The sequence below is a fragment of the Lissotriton vulgaris genome, chromosome 7, assembly GCF_964263255.1.
Source record: "Lissotriton vulgaris chromosome 7, aLisVul1.2, whole genome shotgun sequence".
NCBI lineage: Eukaryota > Metazoa > Chordata > Amphibia > Caudata > Salamandridae > Lissotriton > Lissotriton vulgaris.
The window spans coordinates 1097966624-1097988732 of record NC_141695.1 but is presented as its reverse complement, the minus strand read 5'-3'; the positions used below and the strand labels follow the sequence as shown (position 1 = coordinate 1097988732).

Genomic DNA, 22109 nt, shown 5'->3' with positions numbered 1-22109 from the left:
GGCACTCCAGTAAGACCTAGATAAACAAGGATACAGTTGCTTGCAAAGGACTCCTGCACAAACCTCTCTTGCAGCAATGTGTATGTAGCTCTTTTGTTTATTCTGCAGTATGTATATAAAAAACTTTCAAGTAGTCTAAGCTGATGTGTTTTTCTCTTGTTACTATTATGCATGCAAGGTCCATACTTACAACTTTTCTGCGAATTTGTCCAGGTCCTATTACTGTAGATAGTCTACTTTTTCAAGAACATATGAAGGTTTATCCCTGTGAACTCCATCCCTCAGACAGAGTTGTAAGATTGACCTAAGCATTATCTTTTAAGCTGTCATGCCATTGGTCCGCTATTCTAATGACGCATAAGAGTTGCAAACTTGTAATGAGTTTAAAGTAAATAAAGCGTTCAAGACGAGTATTATTAGATGAACTATTCTGAAGACACCATTTTTCTCCTGTACATACAGCAAGCACAATGCAGTGAAACAATTGCAGAGAAAACCAGAGCTTTACTAACAAGTACACCATTCGGTAACCAAGAAGATTTAGCGGTAAGTGAAATGTAAAAAAAGGTAGTACTAAAAAATGTTAAAGAAAAAATACGTGACAATTAGCCTGAATGTCCTGTTATCATTTGTTAATTATTTGATTGCAATGTTCTAACTTAGTGTTTTCAGGACAGATATTTTTTGAAAACTCAACGCTAATACAGTAAAATTCCTAGCATTCATTAGGTACCTTTATTATGCACAAAATCCTCTTCCGGACAGCCTGTGCACTAGTCAATCAGTGAAAGGCTAAAGTGCGAAGTTCATCTGCGATTCTTATTGCTATTAGCCATAAAATGGAGTTCCGACACGCACTCCCGCTCACTTAGATGATTTTTTTAATGTAAAAAATAGAATTCAAAGGACAATAAAGTCTTCTGTGACATTGTTAGGTTTTTGTTACACGGTGGGGATGGTACGCTGCTCCCAAGCAGTCCTTGCTTTTGTGAGCTTTGTTTCATGGCTATAGGTTTCCCTAGAGTTTAAGGTGCAGCTATCTAACATAAGACTCTATTTTATATCTTTCTAATAAACGCCTTTATTGAACATCAGTAGATCACAAAAATAAAATCACAGGAGATTACAGTAGGTAAACGTTATCACAACCAACCTTTTTTAATTTCCTTTAAATGTGTGATAATCCAAAACTAACCAGTTAAAAAAATTATAAACTTTAGCAAAAATTATGCCATTGAGGACCAGGATGACAGATGTGTCTGTCTACAGCCACATATTCTCAAGCGAAACAAGGAGTACCAACATGCAATGAGCCCTCAATCACATCCTAAGCGATGATCCACAATCTAAATCCAAATGCTCTTTATCCATGTCAGAGCATGCAGCTGAGAAGCTCATAAACTGTTTAATTGAGTGTTGGGTTTTATAGGGAGCGCTGTTATGCCAAAGGGTGCCCTGGCGCTATCAGACATCTGAGTCTAAAGTAAGAGTCGAAGCGGAAATAGAGAGCAGGTGTGTTTTTTTACATCTTGCACAAAAAAGAAAAAATCATTGTTCTTTTTCAAGAGTCTGGTAACTGGTTCCAAAGTTGAGACTCATGACTGAAGAAGGATCGATCAGCTGCTCTAGCTTTGTAAATCTTAGGAACTTCATGAAAAATTCTGAAATCAGAATGCAAAGAGCACGGAAGCTTCTAAATGTTTGACTTACTTTGGAGGTAGGGAGAGTGAGATACCAGAGTTACTCATTGGCAGAAAGAAAGATTTGAACATGATTCCCTTCCTGAAGCCAGTGAGGTTTCCTATAAGAAATGAACTAGAAGCATGATGGGTGATCATCAAAACAAGGCGCAGCAATTTTAATCATGTGGAGTTGCTTTATTAAGAACTTTGGGAGTGCAAGGTATATTGAATTCCCATACACCAGCCAAGATAAAATTAAGGCTTGAATCATGGTCCTTCAACACTCTTGAGAGAGATGGTGCCAAATTCTATGGAGCATCCTTATGTAGAAGAAAAGATTGGAAGTACATTTCCTGATTTGAGCTAAAATGGATAATGACTGGTCGAATGTAAATGCTAAATTTTTAACTGAGTCACAGAGTAGTTGTAGGACTCCGATGAGAAAGCCACCAGGCCATAGTTCAAGTGGACAAGGACTGCCAACAACCAGTGTCTGTTTTAACCGAGATTAAATGTAATCAATTCATTGTCATCCAGAAGGTTACTTTTGATATGTAAATGCAGAATGTAGCTTGAGTAAAAATAACATGACATCATGCCCAAGTGTGATCTGAGTTTCATCAGCATATGACATTGGTGTGCGGACATGGAATTGAATAATTCGGCTAGATATAAATATTAAACAGGATGGGGCTCAGAGAAGAACTTTGAGGAACCCCCTTAGGCAGAGAATGTGATTCTGAGAAGAAAGGAGGAAAATAAATATTTTTCTTAGGCTACTGTAACCCACGTAGAGCTAAGGAGAAACTTCCAGATTTTGGGAGGGGGGCACAGTGTTCTCCTAAACATGATTTATTTACACAAAAGTGCAAAATCAGAGGGGGGAAAATGGCTGACGCGTTTCAGCTAAATAGTCTACTATATAGGTGTATGTGTGTGTGTGTGTATATATATATATTTTTTTTTTCACTGATGTCATGAGTGATGTCACTGACCATGTCATGAGTGATGTAATATGTGACGTCATCAGCAGTGCATTGCGGGCGTGCGAGTTATAGTTAGCTGAACTAACTAGAACAGGGGAATTTCAATGGTTTTGTATGAGTGAAATGTCCAGCTAACTATAACATGTGTAAAAACTATGGTTTTTTCAGTGAATTTGTAAGGTTTTTTAAATGCTAATTCCTAACTATAACGTGTCTGAAATCTATGGTTTTTTCTGTGAATTTCAAAAGTTTTGTAAATGATAATTTTTAAATGTATTAATTGTTATATTTTTTAGACTAACTTACTACATTGTTTTAAAGTATTTATTTTTATATATTTTATTTTTTAAATTACATTACATATTTTTTTTTCACAACTGCTTTTATTGAAAGTTTAGGCAGAGCATAGGTACAGTTCTCCACAATCAGGAGGATACCGTCTACAGTAAACATATAGCAGGATGAATAGAAGGCCTAAACTTAATCACCCCCCTCCCCGTCCCGCGTCCCACCCACCCCCAAGAAACACACCCCAACTCCCTACATTACATATTTTTAATATAAATTGAAAAAAAATGTTTGTAAAAATCTTGAAATTGTTATATTTTTTTGTATATATTTTTAATTTATATATATTTTATATAGCAGGCAATGATATCCTATGGAAAGAAATTCAAGTTACTGGTAAGTTCAGTTAAATTTACTTTTCAGGAATAGTAGTGAGCTGAAAGATGCAGCACTGAGGTGTCTCCAGATAACAGGTGAGTAAATCGGAATTCGTAGTTCGGCTGATTTTAGAGGAATTTTTTAAAGTTCCAAAACTCCACACTTAGAAGAATTTCCAAGTGAAACCAGTCAATGTTAGCCTATGGAAGGAAATTCAAGTTACTGTAACTACGATTAGAATTACTTTTTAGGATCAGTAGTGGGCTGAAAGATGCAGCACTGAGGTCTCTCCTGATAACAGTTGAGTAAATTGGAATTCGTAGTTTGGCTGATTTTAGAGGAATATTTCGCTCAATAGTGAAGGAAGGGGGCGGGGCCTGAGGTGACATGTGTGCAAACACGCCCTATGACGCGTTTTAGTTTGGGGAATTAATTCCTCTTCAATCCTGAGGTCCCCTGTGAGCCAACTAGCCCACCAGGTACCTCCAGTATGTGCCAGGGAGCTGCGTTGCAGAGAGGTGTTCAAAGGGCACGTCCCCTTTTTACAACACTCTGCAACGCAGCTCCGTGATGCTTACTGGAGGTACCTGTTGGACTAGTTGGCCCCTAGGGGACCTCTGGATTGAAGAATTAATTCCCCAGCTTAAAACGCGCCACATTGCATGTTTGCACACATCACCTCAAGCCCCGCCCCCTACCTTCCCCACTGTGCAAACACGCCGGTAGCACGTTCTAAATTGGGGGATTAAGCCCCCTTGCGTACTGGGGGGTCCATGGGGGCCAACTAGCCCACCAGAAACCTCCAGTATGCGCCAGGAGGCTGCGTTGCAGAGAGGTGTAAAAAGGGGCGTGGCCTCATTACACCTCTCGGCAACGCAGCCCCCTGGCGCGTTTGCACAGGGGGAACTAATTCCCCTTGCATACTGGGGGCCAACTAGCCCACCTGGAAGCTCCAGTATGCGCCAGGGGGCTGCATTGCAGAGAGGTGTAATGAAGCCACGCCCCTTTTTACATCTCTCTGCATCGCAGCCCCCTGGCACATTTGCAGAGGAGGAACTAACTCCCCTTGCATACTGGGGGTCCCTGGGGGCCAACTAGCTTACCAGGAACCTCCAGTATGCGCCAGGGGGCTGCCTTGCAGAGAGGTGTGATGAGGTCACGCCCCTTTTTACACCCCTCTGCAACGCAGACCCCTGCACGTTTTTTTCACTGCTTTCTTGTGCCTCGGTCTACTGAGGCACAAGATGGCTGCCAACACTTCCTGGTTTGGAGTGTTGACAGCCAATTAGTATGAAGCTCGTACTCTGGAAGGTACAGAGTACAGTACAGAGTTCGGTACTTCATCTATAGATATATCTATGATTTTACTTTTGATTTTCTCAGGAACTACTGAACGTATTTACACCATTTAAAAAAAAGGGTAATCTGCGAACCAAACTCAACCTTTTTGCCAAATTTGGTGTAATTCCGTTCAGCCGTTTGGGCTGTAGCCCTGGCTAAAGTTCCTTATGGAAAATTGCATGGGGAAGACATGTTTTGGGACTCCCCTTTTTTCTCAGCCCCCGCTTCACGAATCACCTCCAAACTTTCAGGGAAGGAGCGGAGTCGAGCAAGCCATTTTCTTGGAGAATTTTGTGTGTATTTGTCGACCGGTGTCAGGATTCATCGAGTGGCTACTGTAGTTTCCTCAAGACAGTTATCTAAATCCCTGTCATTGCCCCGCTCTACACGAGCTAATGTTTGGTTCCCTTGCTCCTCTGGTAAGCTGAGAAATTCCGGAGGTAATCCGAGTCATTGAACAAGAGAACTGATAAGACTGTACATAGTTCCCCTCCCTAAGATGGCCGCTCAATGTCCCGTTTAGTGTAATTGAGAAGTGCGCCCTCTAGTGGGCTTCTGGAAGTCGCGCGCTTCTAACTGCGCACTTCAACGAAGATTCCGTTCGAGAAGCTTTTCCTTGTCGCTGCTCCGCGTCAACTATTCATGACGGGAGAATTACAGCAATTATAGTAGGAGTTCCGAGAGTCATAGTAGCTGGGAATACAGAGACTTTTGTAGTATAAATTCCCACAGTGTGCTTTCACAGTCCCGAAGGGTACCACAGTCCTGACGAAGTCTTCGGCCGCTGTCATAGAGCGGTGACAACTGTCAACCAGATATCATAGCCGTTTTCCTGAGGAGTCTTGCTTCCAAGAAGACTTGACAAGACTCGTCATAGTCGAGTATCCAGCAGAAGAGGTTCCTGAACTCTACAAGTAAGGTGTTATATCTTTATGTCAAGCCTTCAAGTACAAGAACTAAATTGTCCAGCATTCGTATCTTCCCCCGGACATTCCCCCTTGCGTTTTTCCTTTCCCTTCCTCCCCTTTGTACCTCCCTGTATCCTTTTTGCGTGCTACGGAAAATCTGTTGAACTATTTCTTGTACCGCTGCCAAGAATAACATCTCTTCATAGAACCCCCGAGACCAAGTCTGGCAAAAGGCTTCACAGGTACTAGTTCAGTCAGAGGGAGAGTGAGAGAGTGTGGGAGGAATTATCTGGGGTAGAGATTCTAATGTACGCATATGTCTTCACTGCAGGAAGCTCGGCCAGATAAACAATACACATTATAGAAGAGAGGCAAATACCTGGGCTGAAACTGGTAGGACAAGTTTTGTTACCCCTTAAGAACAGTCTGCGTAGTGAAGAAAGGTTTGTGGTATATTCTCTGCTTCTCTCCCTTCTGTGTATTAGGCACCTTCAGAGTACACAGCAAGAAATATAGCAGTCACTAGAAGATAGAGGTGCCAGTCGAAGTACAGGTATTCTCTTCTCTGTCCACTTCCCCTTTCCCTGCTGCTGGTGGTCTTGCTCTTGAAGCGAGGGTACCGGTGGAAGGGTGATCGGGACATTCGTCAGTACTGCACCTGCGAAGCGTTGGAGCACCAGGACATCGTGACAGATTGAAGTGCCCACGTATTTTTCTTCGCCCGGGCAGTATGGCTGAGGGAATGGATTTGAAGGAGTTAGGTGCAATCTTAGTGGGTATTCAAAGAGATTTGGGAGCAGTTTGGGATGAAAACCAAAGTTTAAAAATAGAGTTAGTGGCTTCCCGTCAAGAGACAAGGCTGTTAGCACAAAAGGTAGATGGGTTAGCTATGGGAAATCCAGTGCAGAGTTCCGCTGTCCCTTTCACTAGTAGTGTTACTGCGGATCCAAAATCTGTAGCTCAAGTAATTCATTCTGTATCCCCGCTGATTCCGTTGGCTACTCCTGAAAGGTTTTCTGGAGATCCTCAAAAGGCTCAATATTTTTTGACTCAATGTTCCCTCCACTTCATGTGCCGCCCCACTCTTTTTCCGGATGCTCAATCTCGAGTAGCATTTATCCTGTCATATTTGAGTGGGGATGCGGCCAATTGGGCCATGCCGTTGGTTAGTGAGGATGATCCTTTGCTTAGTGACTTTCCCAAATTTAAGGCTGAGTTTCTTAGGACCTTTGATCGGAGAAGGATATCTCAGGCCACCGATAACGAGTTGTTGGAGCTGCGTCAGGGATCTAAAGATTTAATTATGTACCTCACGCAGTTTAACAAATTAATCCTGGAAACTAGCTGGCCAGATGAAAAAAGAGCTGCTTTATTCTATCGTGGATTAAGGGATGAAATCAAGGACACTCTGGCTCAGATCCCTAATAGACCCACAGAATTGTCAGCTTTGGTGGATTTGGCGCTGGAATTGGATTTTCGGATTTCGGAACGTAACGGTGAAAAGAAGAGAGATTGGAAGATAAATTTCCCGTGCTTTGACAGAGCCAAGAGTGAAAAAGGACCTGGAGGGAGTTCTGAGTCGGAACCCATGCAAATTGGGACAGTTAGAGGTCCCTTGAGTAAAGAAGAAAAGGAACAACAGAGGCAAAAGAAGTTGTGCTTGTATTGTGGCGCATCCGGCCATTTTGTTAAGGATTGCATGAAGCGTCCCAAGACTCCATTTAAGGTGAACGAGACGAACCACCAGTAGACGGGGTCGCTCTGATGGTGAAAGAAGATAAGACGGCTCCAGAATCTCATTTGATTTTAAATACACTACAGACCATGACTCCCCATGTAATTCTCCATGTGACTATGCAATTCCGTGAACATCAAATTTTTGGAGTGGCAATCATGCTCGATTCTGGTGCCACTGGAAATTTTTGTGATATCCGATACGCTAGACAGATGGGAATCAAAGCAATCGCAAAAGACCGCCCAGAGCCAGTACGTGCAGTAGATGGTACCAACTTGACTTCCGGACCAATTACTAGTCACACAGAGAAATTGGAAATTACTCAGGGTGATGGGCATCGGGAAGTGTTGCAATTCAACTTAATCGACGCCCCGCAATTTCAATTGATCCTGGGACTGCCCTGGTTAACTCTTCATAACCCGACCATAGATTGGGAAAACAGGACTGTCAGTCTGCGTTCAGAGTTTTGCTTATCTCACTGTTATGGTACTAAAACTCGTGAAAAAGAATCTACGCCATCTATGCTGTTGTCGTTTGGTGGACAGTCCATTGGAGCGGTTATAACTGAAGAAATTCCTCCAGAGTATCGAGATCTAGAGACTGTGTTCAGTGAGCAGGAAGCCGAATTGTTGCCACCCCACTGTGCTTATGATTGCACCATAGATTTGGAACCTGGAGCAGTTCTCCCATGTAGTCGTATTTATGCCCTGACAGAAGCTGAAAATGTACACTTAAAAGAATACCTAGATTGATACCTTGCTAATGGTTTTATCCGGCCATCTCAGTCTCCTGTGTCCTCACCACTGTTCTTCATACCGAAGAAGCAAGAAGGTAGCCTAAGAACTTGTATAGACTATCGTGCATTAAATCAGGTCACCATCAAAAATAGGTACCCGTTGCCGTTGATTTCTGTTCTTTTGGATCAGATAAAGGAAGCTCAAATTTTCACCAAACTGGACTTGCGCGGAGCTTATCACTTGGTTCGCATGAAGGAAGGGCATGAATGGAAGACCGCCTTTCGATCCAAGTTTGGTCTTTTTGAATATTGTGTCATGCCATTTGGCCTTTGTAATGCTCCCGCAGTGTTCCAACATTTCATCAACGACATCATGAGTGATTTAATCGATAAGATTGCTATCATCTACCTGGATGATATTTTGATTTACTCTCGGAACACTCAGGAACACACTCAGCATGTACGAATGGTTCTAGAGCGATTGCAAGCCAATCAACTTTTTGTTAAGTTGGAAAAGTGTGTTTTTCATGTATCTCAAGTGGAGTTTTTGGGATTCGTTATCTCACCTCAGGGAGTTACCATGGATCCAGGAAAGGTAAAAGCAGTGGAAGATTGGCCTGCCCCCAAGAACGTGAAAGAAATTCAAAGATTTCTGGGCTTTGCCAATTTCTATCGGAGATTTATTCAAGGATTTTCTCAGCTGATAACTCCCATCACTGTTCTCTTGAAGAAAGGAGTCAAATTTGAATGGACTGATGAATCTAATTCCGCTTTCTTGAGTCTGAAGAAAAAATTCATTTCCGCCCCCATCCTTCTGCACGCGGATCCTGCTGAACCCTTCTATGTGGAAGCTGATGCTTCAGATCAGGCCATAGGGGGAGTTCTTTCACAACGCCACCCAAAGACTGGGCCGCTGCATCCAGTGGCGTATCGCTCAAGAAAACTGAACTCTGCTGAAGTCAACTATACCATCACAGAGAAAGAGTTATTAGCAGTAAAGGATGCTTTTGAGGATTGGAGACACTATCTGTTGGAGGCACGACATACAGTCACAGTCTATTCTGATCACAAAAACTTGCAGTTTCTAAAGACGGCTAAGACCTTAACTCCACGTCAGTTGCGCTGGTCTCTTTACTTTGCAGACTTCGACTTTGTGATTACTTATCGACCTGGTCCCAAGAACGGAAAAGCAGACGCACTGTCCCGACTACAAACTGAAGAATCCGAACATACTGTTGAAACTAAACCGATCATTCCAGAAACAAAGATAGTGTGTGCACTTACTTTAGATAATTTCAAAGAAGAGGTCTGAAAGAGTCTTACCAAAGAAGAGATTCAGCAGTGGGTCCAACAAGGGGAAGAACGACAGTGTCGACACCAGCTACCTTATGTAAAAGAAGCCTTATATCTCCCTACCACAGATCTTCAAGAAAAGGCCTTGCGGAGCAGCCACGATCATCCACTAGCGGGTCACAAGGGAATTGCTAAGACTCAAGAATTGGTACAGCGTTATTTTTGGTGGCCTGGGATGTCCGATCAGATCAAGAAATATGTTCAGTCTTGCGAGTCTTGCGCTCAAAGTAAACCAAATAGACAGACTCCCCAAGGTTTGTTGCAACCCTTGCCTACTCCCACTTCTCCATGGCATACAATTTCTTTGGATCTCATAGTAGACCTACCGTTAAGCAAGGGATTTGATACCATCTTGGTAGTGGTAGATACCTTCACCAAGATGAGTCATTTCGTCCCTCTGTCAGGAATTCCAACCGCAGTCCAGTTGGCTAGAGTATTTGGTGAGAATATAGTAAAGATTCATGGTGTCCCTAAGATTGTGGTCTCAGATCGAGGTCCCCAATTCATTTCTCGCTTCTGGAGGGCCTTCCTAAAGGGGATGGGGATTGAGGGTAGATTGTCTACTAGTTATCACCCAGAATCCGATGGACAGACAGAAAGGATAAATCAAGAATTAGAACAGTACTTGAGGTTATTTCTATTGGATCAAGGTGGGGAATGGTCAGAAAAGTTGTGGATGGCAGAGTTTGCTTGCAATAATGCGAAGAGTGCGTCTACTGGATACTCTCCGTTTTATTTAAACTTTGGTAGACATCCTAACTTTATGATTACGCAAGAGGAGTTAGATGTCCCAGCAGCCAAGAGAGCCCTTTTAGATTTGAGCTCGTTGCACAAATCAGCTGAGAAGAATTTAGAGAAAGCTAAGGCGTCCTATAAGAAGTTTGCAGATTCACATAGACGAGAGTCCCCACAGTACCAAGAAGGAGATCAGGTGTGGTTATCCACTAAGAATTTACATTTGAAGGGAAACAGGAAGTTTCAACCCAGATTTGTGGGCCCGTATACCATAGAGAAGGTGTTAGGACCAGTTACTGTTAAATTGAAACTTCCGACCAAGATTGGGGTGCATCCTGTTTTCCATGTATCCTTGCTGAAAAAGATTCAATCACCTATACGACTCACGAAACCTCCTGATCCACTTAACATTCAAGGACACACAGAATATGAGGTTAAGGATATTTTAGATTCCAAGTACCTTAAGGGGAAATTGAAATACTTAGTGGATTGGAAAGGGTTTGGCCCAGATGAAAGGTCCTGGGAACCTGTTAGTAATATCCATGCTCCACAACTGCTGAAACGTTTTCACTCCAGATTTCCACACAAACCAGGACCGATGAATCGGTCCTTGAGAGGGGGTACTGTCAGGATTCATCGAGTGGCTACTGTAGTTTCCTCAAGACAGTTATCTAAATCCCTGTCATTGCCCCGCTCTACACGAGCTAATGTTTGGTTCCCTTGCTCCTCTGGTAAGCTGAGAAATTCCGGAGGTAATCCGAGTCATTGAACAAGAGAACTGATAAGACTGTACATAGTTCCCTTCCCTAAGATGGCCGCTCAATGTCCCGTTTAGTGTAATTGAGAAGTGCGCCCTCTAGTGGGCTTCTGGAAGTCGCGCGCTTCTAACTGCGCACTTCAACGAAGATTCCGTTCGAGAAGCTTTTCCTTGTCGCTGCTCCGCGTCAACTATTCATGACGGGAGAATTACAGCAATTATAGTAGGAGTTCCGAGAGTCATAGTAGCTGGGAATACAGAGACTTTTGTAGTATAAATTCCCACAGTGTGCTTTCACAGTCCCGAAGGGTACCACAGTCCTGACGAAGTCTTCGGCCGCTGCCATAGAGCGGTGACAACTGTCAACCAGATATCATAGCCGTTTTCCTGAGGAATCTTGCTTCCAAGAAGACTCGACAAGACTCGTCATAGTAGAGTATCCAGCAGAAGAGGTTCCTGAACTCTACAAGTAAGGTGTTATATCTTCATGTCAAGCCTTCAAGTACAAGAACTAAATTGTCCAGCATTCGTATCTTCCCCCGGACATTCCCCCTTGCGTTTTTCCTTTCCTTTCCTCCCCTTTGTACCTCCCTGTATCCTTTTTGCGTGCTACGGAAAATCTGTTGAACTATTTCTTGTACCGCTGCCAAGAATAACATCTCTTCATAGAACCCCCGAGACCAAGTCTGGCAAAAGGCTTCACAGGTACTAGTTCAGTCAGAGGGAGAGTGAGAGAGTGTGGGAGGAATTATCTGGGGTAGAGATTCTAATGTACGCATATGTCTTCACTGCAGGAAGCTCGGCCAGATAAACAATACACATTATAGAAGAGAGGCAAATACCTGGGCTGAAACTGGTAGGACAAGTTTTGTTACCCCTTTAAGAACAGTCTGCGTAGTGAAGAAAGGTTTGTGGTATATTCTCTGCTTCTCTCCCTTCTGTGTATTAGGCACCTTCAGAGTAGACGGCAAGAAATATAGCAGTCACTAGAAGATAGAGGTGCCAGTCGAAGTACAGGTATTCTCTTCTCTGTCCACTTCCCCTTTCCCTGCTGCTGGTGGTCTTGCTCTTGAAGCGAGGGTACCGGTGGAAGGGTGATCGGGACATTCGTCAGTACTGCCCCTGCAAAGCGTTGGAGCACCAGGACATCGTGACAACCGGCGCCAAAGTTATTCCAAATAGAATGTTGCGGATTTCCTATGGAAACTAGGTCCTAACTATAACTACCTACTGGCGACCGCCAGTAGGATATATATATATATATCCACCTCCAATTCTCACCTCGTTACAAAGCAAGCGGGACACATGCTCCGGGTCAGACAAAGGATTTATTCAACGTAGCAAACACACAGTTCTTCCAAGTCCGTGAAACGCTGTAGATTATAGGCAGACTCGTTTCTGGCCAAATGTAGCCGTCATCAGTGCCGGTCTCACAGAATGCTGCACATCCCTGGGTTTGGGTCTGTCACCACTCCCTGTGAAGTAGTTCCACGACTCCTCCTCCCGGCTGCAGGTGTGTACTGATTGCTGGTGGTGAACTGCATGATGGTTAACGTAGTCTCTCGTGGTGCCAAATACAGTGACTGGTCCACCAAGCACCTCAAGGATGCCCCCAATGTTTGGCGCTGAACGATGCTCCTTCCACACAGTACCCAAGTAAGTTGGTTCTGTTGCATATATATATATATATATATATATATATATATATATATATATATATATATATATATATATATATATGTGTATGTATATATATATGTGTATGTATATATATATGTGTATGTATATATGTGTATATATATATATATGTATGTATGTATGTATGTATATATGTATGTATATATGTATGTATATATGTGTATATATATATATGTATATATATATGTATATATATATATGTGTATATATATATATGTGTGTGTGTTTAATTAAAGTCTAGTTATGGTAAAGAATTAACCCAAAAACTCACAGAAATTTGCATGTTAGGGTTAGGATAATCTATATATTCTCGCAACAGCCATGCAAACATAACTTGCTTAGCAAATGCAATGCTTTAGACCTAACCCTTAATGAAACAGATGAAATGATAAAGGTTATAGATCAGCTTACATATTGCCATTACCAATTTGTCAGAGACAACAATGACTGTAGTATTATGCATTTGTTTGATTATGTGTTTTTCTTAATTACAGTTTGCTTTTCGGTGTTATTGAGTGGTATAAATATTATTTCAAAAGCATTATATTTGGTGTGCAGGTTGTGGTTTGCAAGGCTTTGTGCAAGTTATAGATTGTGGTCCTAAACATCCTGTGCACATTTTTGCGGATTTTTTAGGTTACTTTTTTTAACAAAAAATGTTAACTGTGACGATTTTTAGGAACATTTCTGATTTGCATATTTTGAGTTGTTAAAACAAAGCCAACTAGGACTTCATTTTAAGCTTTTTATTTTTTCAGTGAATTTTGTGGGGTTTTCGATCATATACCACATCCAAGCGTTCCCTATGCCCCACCCCCAATTAGCAGCTAACTCCCCACTGCACATGTCCTTCAGTGCTGTGTCAATTACAATTTGTGCCCACCACCTCGTACAACATAGGGTTGCGCATAGTCCACTACCACTAGTAGGCCTCTTGCACTTGGAGTGAAAACATTTGCCTGATCCCTTATGCGCATCTGTCTAAAAAGAAGTGCACTTCCTTTGCAGGGCTGGTTGGCAGTACCTTGCATTGTCTGTGATTTTGGATAATTTTTTTTTATAACCAATTTTATTGATTTTGTAAGAAGCATTCACAATAAGACAAAAGGTGCAGATCTCAGCACACATGAGACAGTGTCCATATGGCATTGTACATGACTTGAGGAACAAGAAGAAGCAGCGTAACACCCATCACAACTCGCAAGTGATCAAAGAGTGCATTAGTCCTCAATCACCCCCACCATTTGCCCCACACCTTGCGATACTTCTTTTGCATCCTCTGGCCCTGTACAGGGGTCGCTCCTGTGACGCGCACCAGTCCACCTCCCTGCGCCACCTTGATATGGTGGTTGATAAGGTTTGTTGGCTCTATAGCTGTCTAGACCTTCAATGATTGCCAAGAGTACATTTATTTGGTTCAGAGGCACTTCACAGCCCAGGACTTCATAAACTTTCCCTATCACTAATTCCCAGAAGCGTGTGATCGCTGGGCAAAGTCATACCATATGGAAGAAGTCAGAATGTGGGTGGTTACAGTGTGGACAGGATGCCCCGGGGCAAAGCCCAGCACGGTGGAGGCACAGCTCAGCACGGTGGAGGCACAGCTGTGTAAGATAAGCGATATGTATATAGTATATTTGGACCAGGCGAAGCCGTGCTGAGGCTGTGACTGTTCTGGGAGCCATTAGCGCATCTCTCCAGTCGTCATCATCTAAGGACCCAAGCCATCCCTCCCACCTGTCCCTGAGCTGTGACAGCATATTGAGGGTATTGTTCGTGAGGAAGCGGTAGATACGAGAAATCCCTCCCTTCCCCAGATTGCCAGTCATAACCTGAGCTTCAGGCGGGCTGTATTCGGGTATCGACATACCTACTAGGACATGTGAGCGTAGAGCGTGGCACAGCTTCAAATAGCGGCAAAACTGTGAGGTATGGGGGAATGAAGGTCTTGAAAGGTGCACATGTTGTCCTTCTTCCAGACATTCCCCAGCTGCGAGATCCCAATTAGGTCCCACGATCTAAAGCCAGAGAGGCCGGCGACCTCCCGGAGCTGGACGCCCTGCAAAAGTGGAGTGTACTGAGTCAATTTGCCAGACCTGTGGGTGTGGGGCAGAGAGGCCCACCAGGCCTGGAGTACCCCATGTGTGACCTCGGGTAGGGTTCTGGGGATAATGTTTCCGTATAGTATCTCCTGAATGATGGACAGACCTAGGGTATGTAGTTCCAATCAATATGACAAGTCCGACCAGCCCCCGTTGAACCAGTCATGCAGTGTGAGGAGCAGATTGGCTAAATAATAGATGTACAGATTGGTCATCCCCAGACCGCTGTCAAAGGGCAGGATCCGGCACTGCGTGAGGGCCAGACAAGGTCTCCGACCTCCCCCCTCCCCTTAGGAACTTGAGGGCCAGGCTGTCCATTTCCCGAAACCACACGTGTGAGAAAGAGTGAGGTGACTTTTGAAGCACGTAAAGGAACCTTGGCAAAATCATCATTTGGAAGAGGGCTATTCTGCCCATTGGGTTTGGCAGCAGTGCCTGCCATCGGAGGTCAGCCAGAGCTTTCTTCCCTAGGGGAGTGACGTTGAGCGCCCAGGCGAGGTCCGGGAGGAGGGTTATCCAGGTCCCAAGATATTTAAAAGACTGTTGTCGAAGGGGTATCGTGGGCTGCCAATCAAAACACTCCCATGAGAGATGAAGGGGTACCAGGACGGACTTAGTAGCGTTCAAGCGAAGACCGGAGGTCTGTTCAAAGAGACACAGTGCCCGGAGGCATCGAGGTCCCAACTGCGCGGGATCCGCCAGGTATAAGAGGACGTTGTCTGCATAGAGAGCAATTTTGTCCTCCCCTAGTCCAGGCCATTTCCACCCCAGGATCCGCTCATCTGAGCGTATGAAACACGCCAAGGGTTCCATTGCCAAAGCAAAGAGAAGCGGCAAGAGAGGGCATCCCCGCCTTCTACCCCTTCTGATGGGGAAGAACTGCAACAGCGCTCCGTTGACCAACACTCGGGCCCTCAGCCGGCAATACAGTGTCTTCACAAATTTGTAGAAGTTGGTTCCAAAGCCCATTTCCACCAACACTGCTTCCAGATACCGCCAATCCACTGAATCAAAGGCCTTCTCGAAGTCAACGAGAAGAAGAGACCCATATGGAGTCAATCGTAGGTGATTCGCTAGGGCGAGGTGGAGGTGCCTGAGGCAGTGCCTGGTGCCCCGCAATTGCATAAAGCTGCAATGGTCAGGATTAACTAATGTGGCCAGGCAAGGCCAAATATGATTGGCCAAGACGGAGGCAAAGACCTTAAGCTCCGAATTGATGAGTAAGATAGGACGGTAGTTGGAGCAGTGCTTCGATGGGGTTTGAGACTTGGGAATCACCACGATGGTGGCCATGTCGGTTTCGAAGCGAAACGAGATGTTCTAAGTCGACTCTGCATAAACTCGCGGTGGGAGAGCACTGTATCCCGATAAGTTGCGTAAAACTCCTGTGGGAGTCCGTCTGGCCCCAGGGTCTTGCGGGAAGCCATGCGAGAAATTGGCTCATGGACCTCCTCCGGTCCGGCGCCTCTACCTCAGCATCACTAAGTCGCAGGAGAAGGAGCCGCTCTTTACGGAGCAAGTCTGAGAGTAAGAGAGTGGGGGATTGCTTAGCATAGAGGTTGGCATAATATGCAGCGAAGCACTGGGCCACCGCCACCGAGGATCGCTGGACTATGCCACCTGAAGACATCACTTCAGGAATGATTCAGTTGGCCATTGTGTATGTGGCCAGCCTATGGAGGAGCTTCCCATTTTTGTCCCCCCACCTGTGGACACGTGCCACAGAGGACCTCCAGAGCAGTCTGGCAGCCTCCAAGTAGGTCTGCCAAATTTCATCACACAGGAATGCCAGTGTCCGGTCCAGGGCCTTGGTCCTCTCTGTCAGTGCCTGACTTTCGATTAGGGTGGCTCGAACTTCTAGGAGGCAAAGCCGGGAGTCTTTTGCGGTTCGTTTAAGTTTGAGCTGGCCCTTGGCATAACCACGAATAGTGGCCTTACCAGCTTCCGATAGAGTACCCTGGGAGGGAACGGATCCTTGGTTGGTAGTGAAGTAGTGACGGAGCTCTCTGCCCACTAAGTCACAAAATTCTTGGTCTTGGAGGAACCAGGTGTTCAGCCTCCAAATCAGGCGCAAGTACTCTGGGAGATCACCCACCCGCATCGCCACCGGGGAGTAGTCCGATAGGCCTCTGGCTGTGGTGAACTGATGAGGTGTGGGTGTAGTGTCGGGCCACGGGGTGCCACAGTCTCCAGGCGTCACAGAACCCTAGTGCAGTCACCCAGTTCGATAAAAGCCTGGTCTGGGAAATCCTAGAAGTCGAGTGGTCTCCAGCTGCATCAAGGGCAGGGTCCATGATTGCGTTAAAAGTCCCCCACTATAATGGTCATACCTGGAGACAGGGCATCTACCAGTCCCGCAAGTCGTTTGAGTGTGGGAGCCAGTACAGAGGGTGGAGAATATATGGACAACAGGTTCAGAACCCGGTCCCCCACGGACCCTTCCCGGGTGGCGTTGGTGCCCTGGGGATCCGTTGTGACCTTACGGAGAGCGAATGGGAGGGCGCGGTGCACAAGAAGGGCGACACCTCTTAACCCCCTATCAAAGCCAGCATGCCAAACCCTATTTTAGCTGTAACGCGTCAAGAAGGGGCAGTTATTGCCTACCAAATGGGTTTCTTGGAGTAGCATTACATCAATAGTGTGGACCACAGTGTGCTTGACCCTATCTAGTTGCTCATTAACATGACCCCTTCCCTGTGTAGATGTCTGTCATGGTGGATGTGTGCGCGGGAGGAGACATCTCGATTGGACAATAGACGCGGGCGACCCATGGGGCCCAAGTGAGGCGCTAGGAGAATCTCTGCAGATTTGGCGGTGGGTGCACTCTCTATTCTGGTGATTAAGGATGAGAGTGTGGTGTACTACGTGTGGCAACGAAGAGCCGGGGCAACGGCTTCTGTTTGTGCAGTCATCGTGCTGCTGGTCAAAGATGTTAGTATAGCAAACAAAGTGTGGCAAAGAACAACAGGGACAACAGTCCCCCTCCCTATACTTCAGGAACTGAAGCATCTGTCGCCCAAACAAGAAAGAACTAAGAGAGAACCAAGCTAGAACACTTGGGAATGGGGAATCGTGGAGGACCCCCTGCTCCTAGCATGATGATCTGTGACAATGTCCATCGGGAGATAGTAGTGATAGTGAGCTAAAGTGTAGCGCCAGGACAGCGAAACTGGTTGCGGCTGAAAAGTTATGGTGGGTTCAGGAGGGCCCTGTGGGAAGAGTCGGGTGTCGGGAGAGGTCCGTGTCTGCTAGCGCCGGCAATGATGGGTGGGGTGAAGGGCCGAACGGTCTAAGGGGCCATTCCACCTCGTGGAGAGGAGATCACTCGGGCAGCTACAGATGCTGGGTGCCGACAGGGACCCAAAGGTGAATCTAAACGGGGCTGCCTGAAACCCTGCCTCTTGCGGGTGCGCTGCGGCCGTAGGCCAGGCAGGTCCCGTGGGAGATGGACTCTGGGTGTTGAGCCTTAAGGGGTGCTACTCTGTCAGCCACGCCCAGCGAGTCGAAGAAAAGGGTGTTGTTTTGGAACACCACCCGGAGGCGGGCCGGGAAGAGGAGCCTGTATTGGATGTTAAGGGCACACATCTTCTGCTTAACTTCTCAAAACGAGCGATGCTGGCCCTGGACCTCAAGGGTATCGTCGGGAAAGATCATAATTGTCTGGTTTTGATATTTGAGGCGTTGCTGCTTATGGGCTTCGGCCAAGATGGAGTCCGGTCTGTCTATGGGGCGCACCCAGCGGCGGTTTAGGTGCAAGAGATTGGTGCGCCCGCTCAACTGCGAACCAAAGGGAGAGGGAGCCCTCGGGCATCCACGAGCGCAGCCAGTGCTCTGTGAAGTCGGCTGTCCGTCCCTGTTTCGCACCCTCTGGAAACCCCACCAGGCGGAGTTTTTTGCGCCGTGACCTGTTTGTGGCATCTTCAGCCCGTCTGTGAATCTCCTGGGTACGAAATTGGAGGTAAGCGACCTGGTCCTTGAGGTGTTGGACATCATCCTCGACTGCGGATATACGGGACTCCGTTTCCTTGATCCGGGCTGTGGCATTACGGAGGTCTTGCCAGATAAGGGTCATGTCAACCTGGACTTCCACAGTTTTGCTCTCCACCGAGGATTGTGAGGTATGGATGGCTTGAAGGATAGTGGACAGGTCTGTAGCAGAGGGGGCGCCTCTGTCAGCCGTCCCACCCGTCGCGCTCGAGTCTGTGGTAGTAAAGTGGTCCATTTTAGTCTGCGTGGCGAGGGTTTTCAGTGCCTGGTCTCTGCCTATAGGGGCCACTCAGCAGGCCCGAGGGTTAGTGGATTCCTCAGGCAACCGGACGGGGGAACGGAAAGAAAAAGATGAAGATGAAGGAGGGGAGTGCCCAAGCCACCTGATTCCCCGCCGCCCGACCGACGGCTGATGCTCGCCTCCAGCAGAGCCCCTCCGCACCCCCAGGTGAGGATTCAGGCGAGCAGGTCCCACAGCCGGGCTGTATCTCCCAGGCGGGCGCAACGGGTCCTGTGTAAGGGGTGTGGGCTGGGAGGGTACCAGCCAACCAACACCCAGGTCCCTCCGTGACCCCCCAGGGGGTGCCCAAGGATCAGGAGAGCGTCCTGTGCAGACCAACGGCCAGGTCTGTTGCGCCAGGATCCATCGCCAGAAACAGGTGGAAGGAGAGGCTGCCCTCCACCAACAGGACTGGTGGACTCTCTAAGTGGTCGTCTCTAGCCCAGGTGGACAATCGTGGCCCCAGCAGGTAGTCGGAAAGGTCTTGCAGGAATGCTTGTGCGAACTGCCCCAGCGGCCAGCGAACCGAGGGGCTGCCTCTGACACAAGGACCCCCTGCTGCCCGATAGACAGCTGATCCGCTCCAATCAGGACACAATGCACACCTGCCGTGGTGCTAGATATCCACCAGGTCCAGCAGGATCAGGATGTAGCACGGTTTGGGTCTGTTAGTGCCAGGTGTGGAACTCAGCACTCCCCCAGGTGAAGGCCGCAGTTCCCTCAAGCACCGCGTGGTCCAGATCACAGGGGGGGGGCCCAGTCTCCTCGCCGCCCGATATAATGGCTGGACTCCCTCACAACCTGCACGTCCCTAGCACCACCCTTAGGGTCTGGCACCGTTCCCCCCAGCGCCTCTCACTTGCGCGCCAAGGCAGACCCGGGTATGTCGCAGCCTCCAGTCCAGGTCACAAGCGCCTCGGAGTGCTCTGCTGGCAATCTTGATTTCGTGGCCAGCTAGGCTACGTGGGGTCCACAGTTCTGCCAAGTGAAGCCCGGTGTCACCTATCAGAGGGCCGCCATCTTGGAGCTTCTTCAGCCCAGAGGATCTCGGCAGGCGAGGTTCGGGGCACCGTTGGAGGCCGGAATCTGCACCCCGGCACCGGTCCTAAGCCACCCACCACACAGGAAGCAGGATTACAGGGCGCTCAGCCTCCGATGTCCGTGGATGCAGAAGCGGATAGCAGAGGGGCCAGAACACTTCTAAAGTGTGACCGCCATCTTGACGCTTCTGGCCACGCCTCCTGATTTTGGATTCTTTCTCTTTATAGTCATCCTTTTGTGTTTAAACTGTCTTCAGATCACAATAATTCAAAGTAAAAACACCTTTACTTTACACCATTAATAATCCTATTTTTGTGTGAATGTGCATTAAAGAAATAAAAGGCTTTTCTAATGTTCTCCAGTATTGTATCTTTTATAGATTCACATGCTTGAATCTTCCCCATAGTCCTGGTGGGGGTCCCACGGTAACAGTAAAATAGCAGTATTAAAATTTAACATTCAATTGCCATAAGATATTCAGTAGCCTTTAGCAACCTACTATCATTGTTTTAAAACATCCAAACTTCAACCCATCAAAGCATAAACCATAGATTTTCACTCTCCTGCAGGGTCACCATACCTCAGATTTCTTACTGCACGCCATGCGTAAGGGAATCTCCCTGAGCTCTGCTCAGTCAGTGTTTCTACTATTGCCCTTGTGAACTTTCAGCTTGTAGTTCATTTCTTGCTTCATCTCTTCTTCTGTGGCACAGTCCAGGAGTATGAGTACCTATTTTTCTTCATCAGGTCCAGGTCTAAAGGGTTGTTTAGGCCCTGCAAGACTTATGGGTAGTCCAGACTGTATTCTGTGGACCCACATAAGGAGTGCCTTTATTCCCTGTATCCTGACCACAGGCCCAGAGAATGTACTGTTGTACTTTTTCCACAAAAACGCTCAAAAGATCGTGAGGGTAGGCTGCGTCTCAAGCAGGAAAGAAAAAAGGCTGCTAAGGACTCCAACTTTAAAGGTGAGGAGAGACCCCATACCTCCTCCAAGAGAAGAAAGGAAGAAGGGTCTTCCTCATTGCATACAGATCCTTAAAAATCTAGATCTCAAAGTAGGAAGAGGCCTGGAGAAAAGAGGGTTAAAAAAACAGCCTTGTCCCTCTTCCTCTCATCAAAGAGCTGCTTCTGCTCTATCCCTGAGCGCCTCAGACTCCCTTCAGGGATTTTTCATCTGTGAAAATTCTCTCGTTTACGACTCCGTCGACGAAGAAATCACCGTCTACGGCCTCCGTGTTCACAAAATCTTGCTCTCCTTCAACGGTCTCGCCAGCGACTTAGACTCCGTTGAAGACGGAAGTAGTGATGTTATCATCATTGACTGCTATAAGACTGTCTCTATTGACGAGGGCTTTGCCGTCGATGGTCTAGCTAGTCCACTCACTGTCAGTGTCTCTCTCTCTTTAGTTCAAACTGCAGCTCACGGTTCTACCGTCTGCGACAGCGTCGACGATCCAGTTGACAATGGGAAAAGAAGATGTGCCTACAAAGGCGATACCATCTCTCCTACGGGACTTTTAAAAAATATCCCCATTGTCTCCTACTCACTTCTTGGATTTCAAGGACACTGAGGATGATGGTCCATATGACCTTGCATACAGTCCCTCACAGCTTAGAGTCAAGTGCCAGGATTCTGAGGAGAGCGAGGGGATAAATGATCCATCTACTTATTTAGAGGGTGAATATTCCTTCTCTGATGCAGGGATTCCAGGAGCTCAACGCTTGGAAGAGCATTATCGTTATGAAGAACAAGAGGATCATGCACAAAAGCCTTCCATTAATAGCCCTAGTCCATTGGTCTCCGACCTTTTAGGATGCTGCAGGACTACTATAAATGTTTTCCTGAGACGAACTCTGCTCAACAACCACCAGCTACACAGGAGGTCACTTTTGTTCCTGCGCCGCTGGCTGCGCCTACGCCTCTACTTCCAAGAACCCAAAATGTTTCTCCACCTTTGGAAATCCCTGTTCAGGTGCAGTGTTCAGGTGCAGGACAATGATGATCAGCAGCTAGAAGATCATCTACAGTTGGATCCTGATGTCCATGATAAATGAGACGATTACGTAGCCTGTAGCCGACTATCCGCCTGCAGATATCG

General features: G+C 46.5%; 1 protein-coding gene across 1 annotated transcript in view; it reads left to right on the top strand.

The window, feature by feature from the left end:
* Positions 1–22109, top strand: part of MEIKIN (meiotic kinetochore factor) — a 976054-nt gene that overhangs the window by 762673 nt on the left and 191272 nt on the right. Inside the window, exon 11 of the mRNA XM_086928855.1 lies at positions 463–546. Within this exon, the coding sequence (XP_086784981.1) occupies positions 463–546 (84 nt within the window). The remainder of the gene's footprint in view (positions 1–462; positions 547–22109) is intronic.